We start from the raw sequence: 14,471 nt of genomic DNA, 5'->3' as shown, positions 1-14,471 counted from the left end.
CTGACAGTTCACATGTAAGTGGTAGCCTTTTAGCATAGTGTCTTAAAGAATATGGTATAAATCTATTTACTATGTGCTGCGTTAACAGCAAATCGCAATACATACTGTTCTAAAGAAACGCTTTTCGTGTCCATCGTTCTATGACTGCGTTGTGACCAAACAATAAATGTCCGTTAGGTTAGCGGCGGTTACTACGGACAATACATAGCTTTAATTTGTGCTATGCTGTTTCTTTTAGTACTTCGTGCTCTTAGGGTGTATACGTACCAAAGGTAAAAAACCCTGGACTTTTGTAATCAATCAACGTTTATTACATAAAAGTATCAATTAGTAATTAACATTCTTTGGTTTTTGAAATGATACCAAAGGGTTTAGTTAGTTTTCAATTTAACGTCAAACGGTGCTTAAATAAAATTCAAGATGAAAGTTATATGCGCTGGACTTTCAAAGACTGGAACAAAATCAATGTCTGAAGCTCTACGAATTCTCGGCTATAACGTGTACGATGCACCTGAGACTGTCACCTATCATAACGATATGTGGGTGAAAGTGTTGGGTGGAGAGGTTGACCCTGTGAAAAGCTTTAAAACGATGTACGAACAAGTGGACGCTGTTACTGATCTACCAGGTTGCGCTTACTGGGACTCAATTCTTGAAGCCTTTCCGCAAAGCAAGGTAGAGTATTGCATTTGCATGAAGGTGTTATATAAGTGGTCCAATTTTTAGTTGTAGCGTAGCCTATCTCAATCTATTTATCTAGTTTGCGGATCTCCATACGAAAAAATATCTCAGTATCTTTTGACGAATCCAGTTATCACGCATTTTAACAAAAACGTTTGAGATAAGAGGAAGAAAGTATCAGAACCATTGTAGGTAAACAGTTTTACATTCGCACTGTTGTGTTGTATTGAAATAAAATTGAAAGTGCTTAATTCTTGCATCACTGAAACCAAGCCAGTGAGCCCTTGGGGGCCGCAAGCCCATTTTGGAGACTACGGTACTAGATATAACATTAAAATTATCTCAATTGCTATGGTAACATATCAGCCTGCACGATTTTCATTTGTTGTACGCACGTGTGTAATACGATCCATTTCCGTTCTGTATGGCGATGTCCGTCCTTCTGGTTACTGCTCTACATTTTAGTGCAGTCTTTTGCAATTTTGCGCGTAGGCTATTACTGCTTACTCTTATTGCAGTCAACATCCCATGTATCACTAAAACGACAACAACCTTTCAATCTCAACAATTTTCGTTTGTCACACTTCCTGACGATATGCTTTCATGCAATCAATTGTAGGTTGTGTTGTTTAACAAAATAATTAAAACGAACAAAACATATTGCATAATGGCAAAGTTGTGGACTAATAATTTCAGGTCTTTTACAAACAATGGCGTCACAAAAAAGGTATAACCGGGCACAAAAAAAAGAAAGTGATTAAAGTCTACATTCAATATCAGGAGTACATTCAATCACCAATCATGTTATTATTATTATTATTTGCTTTATTGAATGTTAATTCGGCAATGACCTTTAACGCAGCAAACTCCAAACAAAACAAACATGTTAGCTGCAGACAGTACACACTGTGTCGACCTGTAAGGTCTCATCAGTGCAGCTGGTGACAAGACACATGCTGTATTGGCTAGGGTAGACATGCAACGGCATTCGAGTTTGCTCGGAATACCTGGCTAAAAGGCTATACCTCACCAATTTTGTTCGATGTCACCACTTATCACATAAAACATTGGCTCCAACCATTTACGTAAACATAGTCCACATGACCCCGAAAATAATTCCCAACAAACAAAATCCTAAAATCTTTGCCCTCTGCATTACGTCGTCTCTAACTGCTTTCTTAAGTTCCTCCATCGATTTTAGGCCAATTGAGCTGTGTACGATTATCGAGTTCTTATTCAAGTGAGGAAATGCCACTTCGGGTAAAGGCTTGTTGAGAAATTTGCACAAGGGTTCCCAACCTTCGCTTACGTTGTAAACCAGCAACTGGTCCTGGGGACAAACACTTCGGACAAATGCTTCTTGTCTTCTGTAAGCAGATCTGTAACAAATTTATCATCACTATAATCATTGTTATTTATTTCGTTTCCCAGAAAGTAAACGTAATAGGAAAAGAAAACTGAAACTGGCCAAAGCGTGCAAAAAATGAGTAGCACAATGCAATGACTTGTAGTTAAGTTCAAACCGTACGTGGACATAAATAGGAGCTTAATTGGCCTAACAATCAATGTTATTTTGTAATATTGCTTTGCTTTAAATCTCCCTTTTGGCCACAATAACCACTTTTAAAACCAAACTTGTTTAACAATAGTTTTGACTTGGCAGATGTGCAATGGGCTTTTACCAACCTCGTTAGCATCTCGTTTATGCACAAAGTATTTGCGAAGTATCCAAAGCAGGCTTTTCTACATTTCATCAACATTATCCAATAACCATAGAGCGAAGGCGACATCAAGCGGCAAATTGCCAGGTAGATGTGAAAATTCGGAATTCCATAAGTCTGCAAAAATGCACAGCATCAATCTTTTCACAAGTTGTAATCGAAAGGTTATTGGTTTCAGTCCAAATTCCTTTAAAGCAAGTTTGTGGCAACTTTTTTTGCTTGACATACAAACAGTTATACAACTGTTTTGTTGAAATGGTTGAAAACCACTATTCGTACGTAACTTTGTTAGAAAATCAGTTTTTGGGTGGGACAGGCAGCTCGATAGAGGTCTTGCAGTCAAAATTGCTGGCTAAAAAACGGTTTACAGCCTTACCGTTTCTGGACTCCGTGAGAAAGTTTCGCAAAAACTTTTGTACCATTGGTCTTCGGAATCACGTTTCATTAAAATCACCTAAAATTGTATTGTGACCTTTAGGTAAGGCAAGAGGTGTTAAAGTTACAAAGTTTAAAGTTGATGTTCTTCATTTCAAAGATAGATAGAATACACCCGTTATTGGTGTTTACAGTTTTTACCCTTGAGTTTGGAAAAGCTTCCAATATTTGATCCCATACTGCACAAGCAGGCAATTCGACGACAGCATCAATGTCCTTGTACATTTTTTTGAATATATTGTTGTCGTGTTTTCCATCAAATATTTCAACCCATGTCTCTCGTTGGTATAACAAATGCTCAGGCGCGTCATAAACAGAATAGCCTAGCATGCGAAGAGCCGAAGCCATTGTTTTTGTCCCGGTTTTCGGCAGACCAGCACATATTACTTTCATTTTAAGATTTGTTCAAACAACAAACCTATGACTGCAAAACGCAACTACTCAGATATTTTATTTTGGCTACAATATGTGCAACCTATTAAAACGCATATAGGTTGTATGCTTACACTTGCCAACGCGGCCGGATTTCATTGTATAAATCATATACATTTAACTGGTAATAAACGATTGGTATACTATACATGTATAAACGTTACCCCTGCTATTCCCCCTTCTAACGTTTTAACACACTAAACTGATGCAAACGATTGGATAAGTGATCCTTCGATTAACAATGTGTTACCAGTGCGACTGCTACAAAGTAGTTTAGAAAAATCAGGTAAAGGGTACTTTTTTTTCTTATTTATTTCCAATGGAAAGTAATGCTTCTTTTAAATCTGGTTAAAAAGATGTGATAGCAAAAAAATCAGAGTTAATAAAAAACTGTCGCAATCAGGCAACCTCTGTGCAAATTTGTTTCCCTTTCATGACGCTTTAAACACCACGTAGCTCCTGAATAAATTGTATTTAAAAAAATATGTTTATTTTCAACTAAGAGCCATAAAACAGACTACAGGCACTAATCTGTCTGCTTTTGATTACGGTTCAATTTTGACACAAAAACTTAACCGACACCCAGCTTGAAAACGCTACCAATTCCTCAAAATGGTTTCAGACTGACTCGAACGAGCTGATCATGTGCAAACAAAGTTATTACCTGTTCTACAGCAGGTGCATTTGTTCCATCATTGTTACATGTTAACGTTGAAGGCCCTGTATAGAAGTACAACCACCGAAATTAGAATTACACTTCCGACAATTACGTCACTTTCGTAACTTCTCTCTGCTTTTAGTCTATTGCATAATTTTTCATGTATTATTCATTTTCCACTAGTTCTCGCATCATGTACTGTCTTAATTTATAATCAATTCTAATGTTTAAAACACATTAACTGAAATTGAATGTGTAAATGTACAGCTAAGGCGAAAGACTGTAGTTTAAAATCTAACGTTTGTCTCAGTTGTTCTGTTTTCCCGTCACAAGAGTACCGCAAATAACTGCAGGCAATTGCTGTGAAACTAAAGATCTCTCCCTCAAGCCATGTCATTGTCGCTTGTATGGCATTAAGTTTAACTAAAACTTGCTATATGTGGTTTATGTTGACAGAAAATGCAGTGCGAATTTTAGTACGTCTTCATTCTGACAGTTCACATGCAAGTGGTAGCCTTTTAGCATAGTGTCTTAAAGAATATTGTATAAATCTATTTACTATGTGCTGCGTTAACAGCAAATCGCAATACATACTGTTCTGACAAAACGCTTAAAGTGCCTATTGGGCAATACATAGCCTTTATTTGTGCTTTGCTGTTTCGTGGCGCTGAATACAGTTGATTTGGTTATCCGTCAAAGTTTAACAGTTTAGAGAAGACTAAGGTCTCAACGTCTTTGACCGTTGTGCTGTAATGTGGTGGCATCAATGAACAAACAGTACTTGGTCAAACGGATGTACAAATATTTGGTCAAACTAGCCTAACATGGACACGGTTGGTTGCACAGCTGCCCGCTAAAACGATAAATTCTACTTGTGCAATCAACCGTGTCGTTGCTGCCGATAAGTGTTTCGAGTAGAGTTGGCAAGCCGGTCAATTGACCGATCAAATGCGGTCAATTGACAGCACTTTATTTAACTGGTCAATTACTTTTTTTAATTTTAAAAATCAAATGTGGTAAATTTTCTTGAACTTGCTTTTTGGTTGTTAAGAAAGGATAAATTATTTCTAATAACCCTCAGGTAGAACAGTTTAGGGCAAACTCTTGTATTAAGAAGTGCTTTTAAAGCCAATATAGATGTGTTTTGTTGATTTGAAATAAATGCCAAAACAATTAGGAGATACTTTTAATTCGAAATTAAGATCTGATTTACGTTTACAATGCAAATAAAAAACATGGATCACTTCAAGCACCGTTTTATCTTAATAAAAATCTAGTGTGATATGTCCATGAGGGGAAGTTAGTTCATTAGTATTTATCTGGGCATTTTTGCAAATGTTGCACATTTTTACTGGCAGATAAAAAATCTAAGTAATTTAAAGCAGCTGTGTAAACTTGTAGGTCTACAGTCCTTTTTTCTATAGTTGATCCAAAAATTGTTTGTAGCCATATATTTAGCTTATAATTGCCCTGAATAGATTTTTGTGGATAAGTTACAGGTCAGTACTTATTAAGATAAAGTACGTAGGGGAGATGCGGGACCATTGAGCATGAAGGACCTTTGGGCCATCATGCGTTTCTCCCAAACTAGTCGCTGTAGCGAGTTCTCAGTCATGCGTTAAAGTACTTGTGTTGCAATAGTCTTAAAGCTGTAACAACAAGAAGGTCAGTCACTTACAGAAGAATCTGTGAGCATAACTAAGTTTTCGCAGCTTGAAAGTAAATATTTTGCTCCTTTACATTTTTGTAATTTCTTTATAAGAGAAAGCTAGTTAAAACACGAAGTTTGCAGGATATTAGTTAGTTAATTGTAGCGTTAGATGAGCATTAGTTTTTCTTAAGTTGATTTGTGTAACGTAGTTCAATCAGATAAGTTCGTAATGGCGGCAATACAGGACCATTGAGCCAGTTGTTCACAGGACCATTGGGCATGGCCCAAGGGTCCTTGGCCTATAAAGCTGTTGATGCTGGTTGTATTTATTTCTTTTGATTAATATTAGATTTCTTTTTTAATAAAATTGTTCTACTTTCAAACACAACACTTAATAAGCTCCCTCATGCGTGCTTAATGGTCCAGAATATCACATGAAAATACTGGCCCAAAGGTCCTTTATGCGAGGCTCAATGGTCCCCAAGGGTAAGGACCTTTAAGCCATATTTTTTTGTAATTTTTAAAACGGAATATCTTTCCAACGCATTTCCAAAAAAGAAATTTAAGCCCTTGTGTAAGTGTGTTAAAACGTGTAGTAGGTGTTCAATGGCAATTTTTCTTTCGAACTTAAAGAAATAGTCATGAAAAACTGAATTTTGGCCCAATGGTCCCTAATCTCCCCTACATATCAAGCCTTTGTATATTCCTTTTTTGTCATGAATGGAGATGTGACAACAGCGTAACAGCATAATTTACGACTTTAAGCAGGAGAAGCGAGTTTTGCAGTTAAATCTCAGTCAAAATTAGACTTTAATCTGATGTATATAGAATACTATGAGAATCCAGTTCACAAATGTGATTACTGAATGAAAATTAGAGACACACAGGTGGGGCCAATGGCCCCGGGCCATTGATAAAATGAAGCATGCAATGCAGTCGGAAAAGTCTTTCCATAACTTATGGTTTAGAACAGGGGTGGGGAACCTACTTAGTACTGCGGGCCGCATGAATTGCACAACATTTTCGGGCGGGCCAAATATTTTTTTTATTTTCAAATTCCGTGTAAAAATTCTCAAAGCACACAAGTGGTTTTATATTTCATCGCTCCAGATTTGATGTTTTTTTGCTGTTACTTGTTTGCAACAAACAAGGCATACAGGTTTATCTCTTAATTCGACTAAAATCTGTCCATTCTTTCTGGCACACCCTAGCTCCATTTAAAACTAAAACCACATGGCAAATGATTTGTTACTGCAAGGAGAGACAATCGAGTGACTGTTACGTCACAAATACAGCAAGTGATTGAATGTGTGGCAATTTTAATAAGTTTGGCGTCAAATGTAGAAATGTCGAAGTCTTTTCAAGTGCTAAATATTTGTACATAAACATTTTGTTATTGTTTTTTTATGCTACGTTTTATGCTGTACTTTAACAAAATAGTGACGCGGGCCGCAGGTTCCCCACCCCTGGTTTAGAAGAAGATTTAACTTCTAACTTTTAACTAAAATTGCAATTTAATAATGTGTGTAGTATTTGACCGGTCAATTGACCAGATTTTATTTGACCAGTCAAATACCCAACCCTACTTTCGAGTAAAAAAACACTTTTTTTCTGCAGTACAAGCCATCTTGGGAGTTTTTACTCAGAAATTGGTACTTTCAAAACTTCAAATAGTTGTACAGAACATTGATAAGGCAGGTAGAAAGATTGCGTTCTGATTTTGTCTGGAAAAAGTCATTTTTAATTTTTTGTACTCAACATTTCTGGTCAACCGACAGGCTAATTTAAACTGTAATCGAAAACAGCTGCCAGATTCGTGGTAGTAGACTGTAACATCATTGCAAGATAATAACCAATTAAAAGTCTTAGGTACACAATAGCAACGTGTGTCGTTCTCAATTTAATGAGAATTAAAACCAAGAAGCAAGTAAAACCAGCTTTGTTTGGTTTCGGAGATATTGGGGTCGAAAGTGAACCACGTGCTGGAGCCTTTTTTGCTGGTTGCCAGGATCGCGTAGGTTAAAAAAGGTTTTCATAAATATACCATACTGAAACATATTCTTGTTACAGGCCTAAATACCATTACTTTGTTGCCCTATCTCGATCCTCTGTTTTAGTGCTTTGTGCTTTTAGGGAGTACACGTACCTATGGTAAAAAAAACCTGGACTTTTGTAACCAATCAACGTAAACGTTTACTACATAAAAGTATCAATTAGTAATTAACATTCTTTAGTTTTTTAAAGGATACCAAAGGGTTCAGTTAGTTTTCAATTTTAGGTCGTGAAACAAAATTTAAAATGAAAGTTATATGCGCCGGTCTTTCAAAGACTGGAACAAAATCAATGTCTGAAGCTCTGCGAATTCTCGGCTATAACGTGTACGATGCACCTGAGACTGTCACCTATCATAACGATATGTGGGCGAAGGTCTTAGGTGGGGAGGTTGACCCTGTGAAAAGCTTTAAAACGATGTATGAACAAGTGGACGCTGTTACTGATCTACCATGTTGCGCTTACTGGGACTCTATTCTTGAAGCCTTTCCGCAAAGCAAGGTAGAGTATTGCCGGTGTATATGAAGGTGTTAGATAAGTGGTCCAATTTTTAATATCTCAATCTATTTACCAAGTTTGCGGACCCCCATATAAAAAATACCTCAGTATCTTTTGACGAATCAAGTTACCACATATTTTTAAACAAAAGCGTTTGAGAAAAGAGGAAGAAAATATTAGAACCATTGTAGGTAAACAGTTTTGCACTCGCATTGTTGTGTTGTATTTATAAAAGGTGAAAGTGCTTAATTCTTGCATCACTGAAACCAAGTCAGTGAGCCCTTGTCCATTTTGGAGACTACGGTACTTGATATTACATTAAAATTGTTCCAATTGCTATGATAACAAATAGGCCTGCACGATTTTCATTTGTTTGGCGCACGTGTGCAATACGATATGGCGATGCCGATGTCCCTAGGACTCCCTATTTCTGGCTGCTGCACTACATTTTAGTGCAGCCTTTTGCAATTTTGGGCGTATGCAATTACTGCTTACTCTTACTCATTTCTGTTGCATTTAAAATTACTTATATCACTAAAACACGACAAGACAACCTATCAATCTGAACAATTTTCGTTTGTCACACTTGCTGACGATATGCTGTCATGCAATAAATTTGAAAACAAGTATTTTCTTACGCCATTCTGTAACATTTCTACGATCACTAAAATATTTCTCGCAAATGTTGGCTTGACAGTCTTCACAAGCCACACTCTTCTTTGTGCGCTTTTTTCAAAACAATTGTTTGTTGTTTCCTTATAATGACAGGCTTAATTGAACAAAAGGACGTGACGAGTTTACAAACGCAGGAAAGTATTACAGTAACAACGTCCTGGTTAATTTAGCTTTAAATGCTTTAGGGTTTGTATAATATACTGTTTAAGTAATGTGTTAGCAATTATACTCAATCAAAGTGTGGTTCTGGACTGGATTGTGTATAGAAATATAACGTACATGTGTTAATTCGTACATCACTGCTGTACAGTATAACGCACAACGCAATTAGTTTGGCACTGAGTGTAACATTTCCCCGAAGGAGATACGCGCGTAATTTTCAATTTGCCATAATGTGGTCTCCATTGCTGCACTTTTATTAGCTTGTTTTGGAAAAATCCAGTTTGCTAAAAAAATTTGCAATGCATTGAACGTAATTATTTTTTCTTAGGTGATACTTATGTTACGAGATAATGAAGAACAATGGATAAAAAGTATTAAATCACAAGCCGCCACACTTCCAGTTGTGTTTGTAAGTATAAAGCAGCCTTACACACTTACATACCGGTTAAAAAAAACGTTTTTTAGCAGACTAGAAGCATTTCTTTTCAACGAAATCCTAACTTACCAGCACAATGTAAAACAACGCAGCTCAATTCAACTTGGACAAAGGTGTCACTGCCGCTTGTAATTTACTAGCTGCCAATAAAAACAACGGTTTTTAATTTGAATTCTTTGCTTCCGCGCTTTGCTACATTTTATACCTATCAGCAGCAAACACGCACTTACCACGAGACAACATACACAACACAGGGCATTGACTGTTAACCAATGGAACACAAATTGTCTTATCAATTGTGATGTAAACAGAACAATTGTTACGTTTGTCGGCAAAAGTTTAAATTCACATTGGTTGGTATTTTTTTTTTAAATTATGTATTATTACAGCCTCCAACCTGGTTGTGGAGAAGCTTAAATATGCATTTGACGTTTTGTTGGCTGCTCTCGCCTACCATGTACAACATGTGGAATAATATCGCAAAATCCAGCTGCATAAGTCTTGGAATTTTTCCCAACAGATTTGAGAAGGTCAACGAACAAGCCGTAGGGTAAGAAAAAGAGAATGAAAAAGTATAAAATTTATGTTGCATTTACTCCTACCTAGACTATTATGTAAGTCTGTGTTCCTACTAGTTAGGGATTCTATCGCGAAAACTGTTAAAACAAAGTTTCTTTGGTGCTTTTATAACCCTTTAAGTTCAAAACTGGACCAAAATAAATAGGTATTAACTAAGCACTAATAACATTAGAAAAGCCGATTTAAAATCACAAATATAACGTTATTTGTAAGAACTGCCTATCGTCGCCACCAGGCCTACGTGAAAAGCGTGTGCAAGAAAGAAAACCTTCTGATCTACAATGTTACACAAGGCTGGGAACCTTTGTGTGAGTTTCTTGGAAAAGAGGTTCCCGACCAGACCTTTCCACACCTCAACCGAAATGCTGCAGTATGCAACGGCGAAATTGACGATCAATTTGAAATGTTTAACAAAAGAGTCGAAAATGAAGTCGTGGAACGTTTAAAGATTTTTGGTATCGTCGTTGTAGCCTCCGTTTTGGCTTTCCTGTTTTGTGTTCTTTTTTAGTATTTGCACAACTGTGTATTGTTGGTGTCTTACTTTTTACCTGTTCAATCTGAAATGTTGCTATTTGTGTGACTTCTTTTTTATGAAACAATACTGCGTTTTTTGTTATGTAGCCCGTTATAGGCCTAATGTGATGAATATTAATGCTTGCTACGGTTGTGCAAAACGTTTTTGTAAAATCGAAAACAAAATAAGAATATGACAGTAATAAAGTGGTTGTGTCAGCGCTTGTGTACATCACTATTTGTTGTTTCGTTAGCATTGCGGTGCGGATTAAAAGTGAAAGTTAAATACCCACCAGATGTGCATCTAAAATATACCGGAATCGCTTGGTGCACCTTTGTGTCGCTTGGTGCACCTTTGTATCACTTGCTGCGCCTTTATATCGCGTGGTACACATTTAAATCGTTAAGGTAAGCCACAAAAAGTTTCACCAAGCGCTATAGAGGTGCACCAAGTGATATAAACGTTCATCAATCGATATCAAGGTACACCAAGCGAGTTAACGGAGTATCAAGCACTATTGTCATTCTGCCAGAATAAAATGTGCCCTAAAAAGATTTTTTTACGCTTCCCTGCACAAGGCTTCGCGTAGTCGATAATCACCTTTTCACAACAACCGAATTGTAGTTTTTGTGGCCTTAGTGATAATGGCTGAATTCAAGCACCAAATGCAATGCTGAACAGATTTTATTCGTCATAGATAAGATTAAATCACATGCAAAGAACAAAAAAATTTCATGCACGAAAATTATTACATATACGCATGGCATTTTCATTTTTTAGCGTTTTCCGTACTTGCTGCTCAAACAAACACTTTCCGAACATAAGAAATGTATAAAATTTGGCACAGATGTACACCAGAGCATACTTAACAATAAAGTAATAACGAATATTTGGAGCGATTAAAGAATTTTCAGCAAAATAACTTTTTCTTCGGACCTATGCATTTTAGCAAGCACAGCATTATGGCCTTGTGACACAACAAACGACTTATTGACGTTTACAACTTAATTTGAACACTTTCCGAAAATAAGGAATGTATAAAATTTGGCACAGATGTACACCAGAGCATACTTAACAATATAGTAATAACGAATATTTGAAGCGATTAAAGAATTTTCGGCAAAATAACTTTTTCTTCGGACCTATGCATTCAGCGAACAATATGTTTGTCGGAGACGTATATAATGTACAGCAGTATCGATTACCGCAACAGTGCAAACTAATTAACACACAATCTCCAATTTAAATTCATTCAATATTTCAGGGTTAAGGTGTTTTTGAAATATATAAATGCCAATTCACACAACAAAAAAACGGTATCAATTTACATTTTATTCACATATGCTACTGCCGAAATTCCTATTCGTTGGGACGCTTGCATATACGTTAACCTGTCGACACGCATTAAGTAGTAAATGGCTGCTTCCATGTACAACACATTGTTGGTAAAAAAGGATATGTCGAATGTTTCAACCTGAAGCATACTGTGAATAATGCTTCCTTGGATAGCTATTTCTGGCTTCAACTCCTTGCAAACACTTGTTTCCCTATATACTTGCTTACCCATAAGACGTTGTCGGACGCGAAATCGACAAAGTGAATAATCTAAAAATCGCATTAGGTTTTGAAACGTTTCTGTTAACAATGATGTTTTTTCCAAAGTTGACCTTAAGTTGTAACCGGTCAACTGCTTTCTACGGTTTTTCGAAAAAAGGCATAAACGATAACACTGAAGTTCATGTTTGCCGACCTCAAACGACTTTGACATAGCGGACAAAAGCTGACAATTGACAAATTCGTAAACTTCTGCTAAAACTATTCGTTCCGTTGTTGCAACGGCCGATGCGTTGAGGCGACGACGCTTCCTAGGCACTACCTTAATCGTAGGTTGACTATCGTCACTTTCAGTGGAGTGACCATCAGAATTTATTGCACTTCTTCGATGAAACAAAATGCAAACTCCAGTAGAAATTTTGTCCTCAACACAGTCCAAAGACATATCCATGACCGACAAATCGTTCAGTTCTGTCACTTTATCGCCAATAAATTCGTAAGTGATGTAATGACCCGGTTCAACTTTCGATCCGACGTGAACTACAACTGACAACAACTGATAAACATGCGTTTCGGATGCGGAATGAAATGATAAAGTTTTCGTCGCCTTCACGGGTTTGTTTATTTTTTGACCTGTCATGTTTCTGTGCAATACAATACACAAAATGTCGGATAGATTATCAAGTCGCGATTTCCTTTTCTACGTTACAACCAGAACAGTAGCCGAAACTTATTCCACTAAATTCATTTTTACAGTATGCGCTTATGTTGCTGTTGTCTGGAATTGTTTCAAAAACTGGTAGAGCTAACACTGACTGGTCATTAACAAATTTAGATTCTCTGCCACACGACTTGCAAGTTTTCGTTGTGTGAAATTGAAACGTATAATCCAAATTACAGGTTTTAAAAACAGAGTTAAAATCAAAAAGTTGCAGAAATTCACTTGCGTCTGGATGTTGGCACAGAACCCAACCAAGATGACAACACACATCGCGGACCAATCGAAGGTAAGCAGCCTCTTCTACTTTGCCGAGTCGGAGGTCACAAATTACGTTCGCGACTCTCCCTTCGAGATTATTATCATTGGGCAAATCAACAAAACAGCTTCGCATACCCTGCAGTACAGAGTTCATCCAGCAGTTATTAAACTTGTTCGGCAAACCAACTGAAACACTAACTTTTTGTTTCGTAGAGTTCCTAATTTTTAAACTACAACTTAATGAGTCTTGAACTAATGCGTACACCACCCAAATTCGATAATTTGTGACGTCAAAGTTCGCATGGCCTATATTAAGAATGACTGATGCAAGGCGATCAACTGTGTAACAGACGCACAACCCGCAACTAAACTGATCTTGCTTGACAACCTTGCAAACACCTTTCAATAAAACGTTTTGGCCGTTAAGGGATTTAAACACTGGAATCATGTGTTGTCTGATTAAACGTTCCAATTTATCGTTAGCACAAACATTTGAATCGTAAAAAACTAGTGTATTGGTCAGCTGACTGAACCACTGAACCATATCTGTCCGTTACTGTTCATTATTCCACTCAAAGCCCGTTGCAAGTTTTTAAATGTTTTTCCATTCAAAATTTTAGCAGCTAAAACACTTGACACACATGCAAATTTACCAGGTAAAATCGAATTACATATGGCGACAGTTCTAGTAATATAGCAATCTACAACTTTATCCGTTAACCACCCAAGCGTCGCATCGTGGGAACGCGCAAAATTTTCAGTGAGAGCAATGTACGTTTTCCCCCTGGGTTTGGGGCAAACCGAACACAAGTCCAACCATGACAATGAATGGCGCGATTTGGTGATTATGGCTGTATCAAATATGGAGTGGGTGTTGTGGAGAATTTGGTGCCAAATAAAATCTACAACAGGTTTGCAAATTGAACTATATTTTCGGGTCAGGGCAAAAAGCAAATCGGGCCGTGAAAGGACTTGGGAACATTCCTGTGTCTTTGGAGGTTTTAAAAAAAGTTTCATTGCGGTATTGTAACTGCTTTGAAGCAGAATCTGAAGAATAATAACTTGTGGGTTTGCGTTTTCTTTTTTTAAACTTGTATTCCACCACAGGCGTCAATAGTTTCTTGCTCGACAAATTTGATGAATATGAGCCTCAAGACTGGCCATGTAATGACGCAAACCGACGTCAGACAAGTGAAGGCGGTCGTGCCAAAGCTCTCGATTATGGCCGATGGTAAAGTCCAGGAAGCTGATGCCCACTCCCGTGGCGAGGTTGCGCAACACCTTGTTGATCCCTGGAACAAGGTGCCCGTGATTTCCCCTTTGTTGAAGAATTCCAGCCACAATTATCTACAAAAATAGACGTCCATGTTGATCAATTAATACTTGACTGTTACTTTTATCCAACATACTACAGTGTATACGTAAATCACTTTATCTCAATTCT

The 14,471-nt window shown here is 37.2% G+C and overlaps 3 protein-coding genes across 6 annotated transcripts; 2 read left to right on the top strand and 1 right to left on the bottom strand.

Moving 5' to 3' along the window:
- The first annotated feature begins 308 nt into the window (after positions 1-308).
- LOC145232361 (uncharacterized) lies at positions 309-1,197 on the top strand. Its single transcript, XM_080096969.1, has 2 exons — positions 309-675; positions 761-1,197. The coding sequence occupies exons 1-2, from the start codon at positions 421-423 to the stop codon at positions 800-802; spliced, it is 297 nt and encodes a 98-aa protein (XP_079953095.1). The 5' UTR covers positions 309-420; the 3' UTR covers positions 803-1,197.
- A 37-nt stretch (positions 1,198-1,234) lies between these two features.
- LOC145232359 (uncharacterized) lies at positions 1,235-3,923 on the bottom strand. The gene is made up of 4 exons (XM_080096967.1): positions 2,979-3,923; positions 2,779-2,856; positions 2,368-2,519; positions 1,235-2,060 (listed from the first exon to the last, which is right to left on the bottom strand). Exons 1-4 carry the CDS (start codon positions 3,228-3,230, stop codon positions 1,763-1,765), a joined length of 780 nt encoding a protein of 259 aa, XP_079953093.1. The 5' UTR covers positions 3,231-3,923; the 3' UTR covers positions 1,235-1,762.
- A 1,990-nt stretch (positions 3,924-5,913) lies between these two features.
- On the top strand, positions 5,914-10,715 carry LOC145232357 (uncharacterized). Of its 4 annotated transcripts, none has more exons than XM_080096964.1 (5): positions 5,914-8,131; positions 9,294-9,374; positions 9,431-9,514; positions 9,791-9,951; positions 10,216-10,283. In XM_080096964.1, the coding sequence occupies exons 1-5, from the start codon at positions 7,877-7,879 to the stop codon at positions 10,223-10,225; spliced, it is 591 nt and encodes a 196-aa protein (XP_079953090.1). In that variant the 5' UTR covers positions 5,914-7,876; the 3' UTR covers positions 10,226-10,283. The 4 variants fall into 4 exon arrangements, with proteins under 4 accessions (XP_079953090.1, XP_079953087.1, XP_079953086.1 ...); XM_080096961.1 differs by having other exon boundaries at positions 5,917-8,131; positions 9,434-9,514; positions 10,194-10,715; XM_080096960.1 differs by having other exon boundaries at positions 5,917-8,131; positions 10,194-10,715.
- Positions 10,716-14,471: the final 3,756 nt, after the last annotated feature.

Source organism: Phallusia mammillata, chromosome 6 (genome assembly GCF_965637545.1).
Source record: "Phallusia mammillata chromosome 6, kaPhaMamm4.hap1.1, whole genome shotgun sequence".
Classification (NCBI taxonomy): domain Eukaryota; kingdom Metazoa; phylum Chordata; class Ascidiacea; order Phlebobranchia; family Ascidiidae; genus Phallusia; species Phallusia mammillata.
This window is presented reverse-complemented; position numbering and strand designations above follow the sequence as displayed.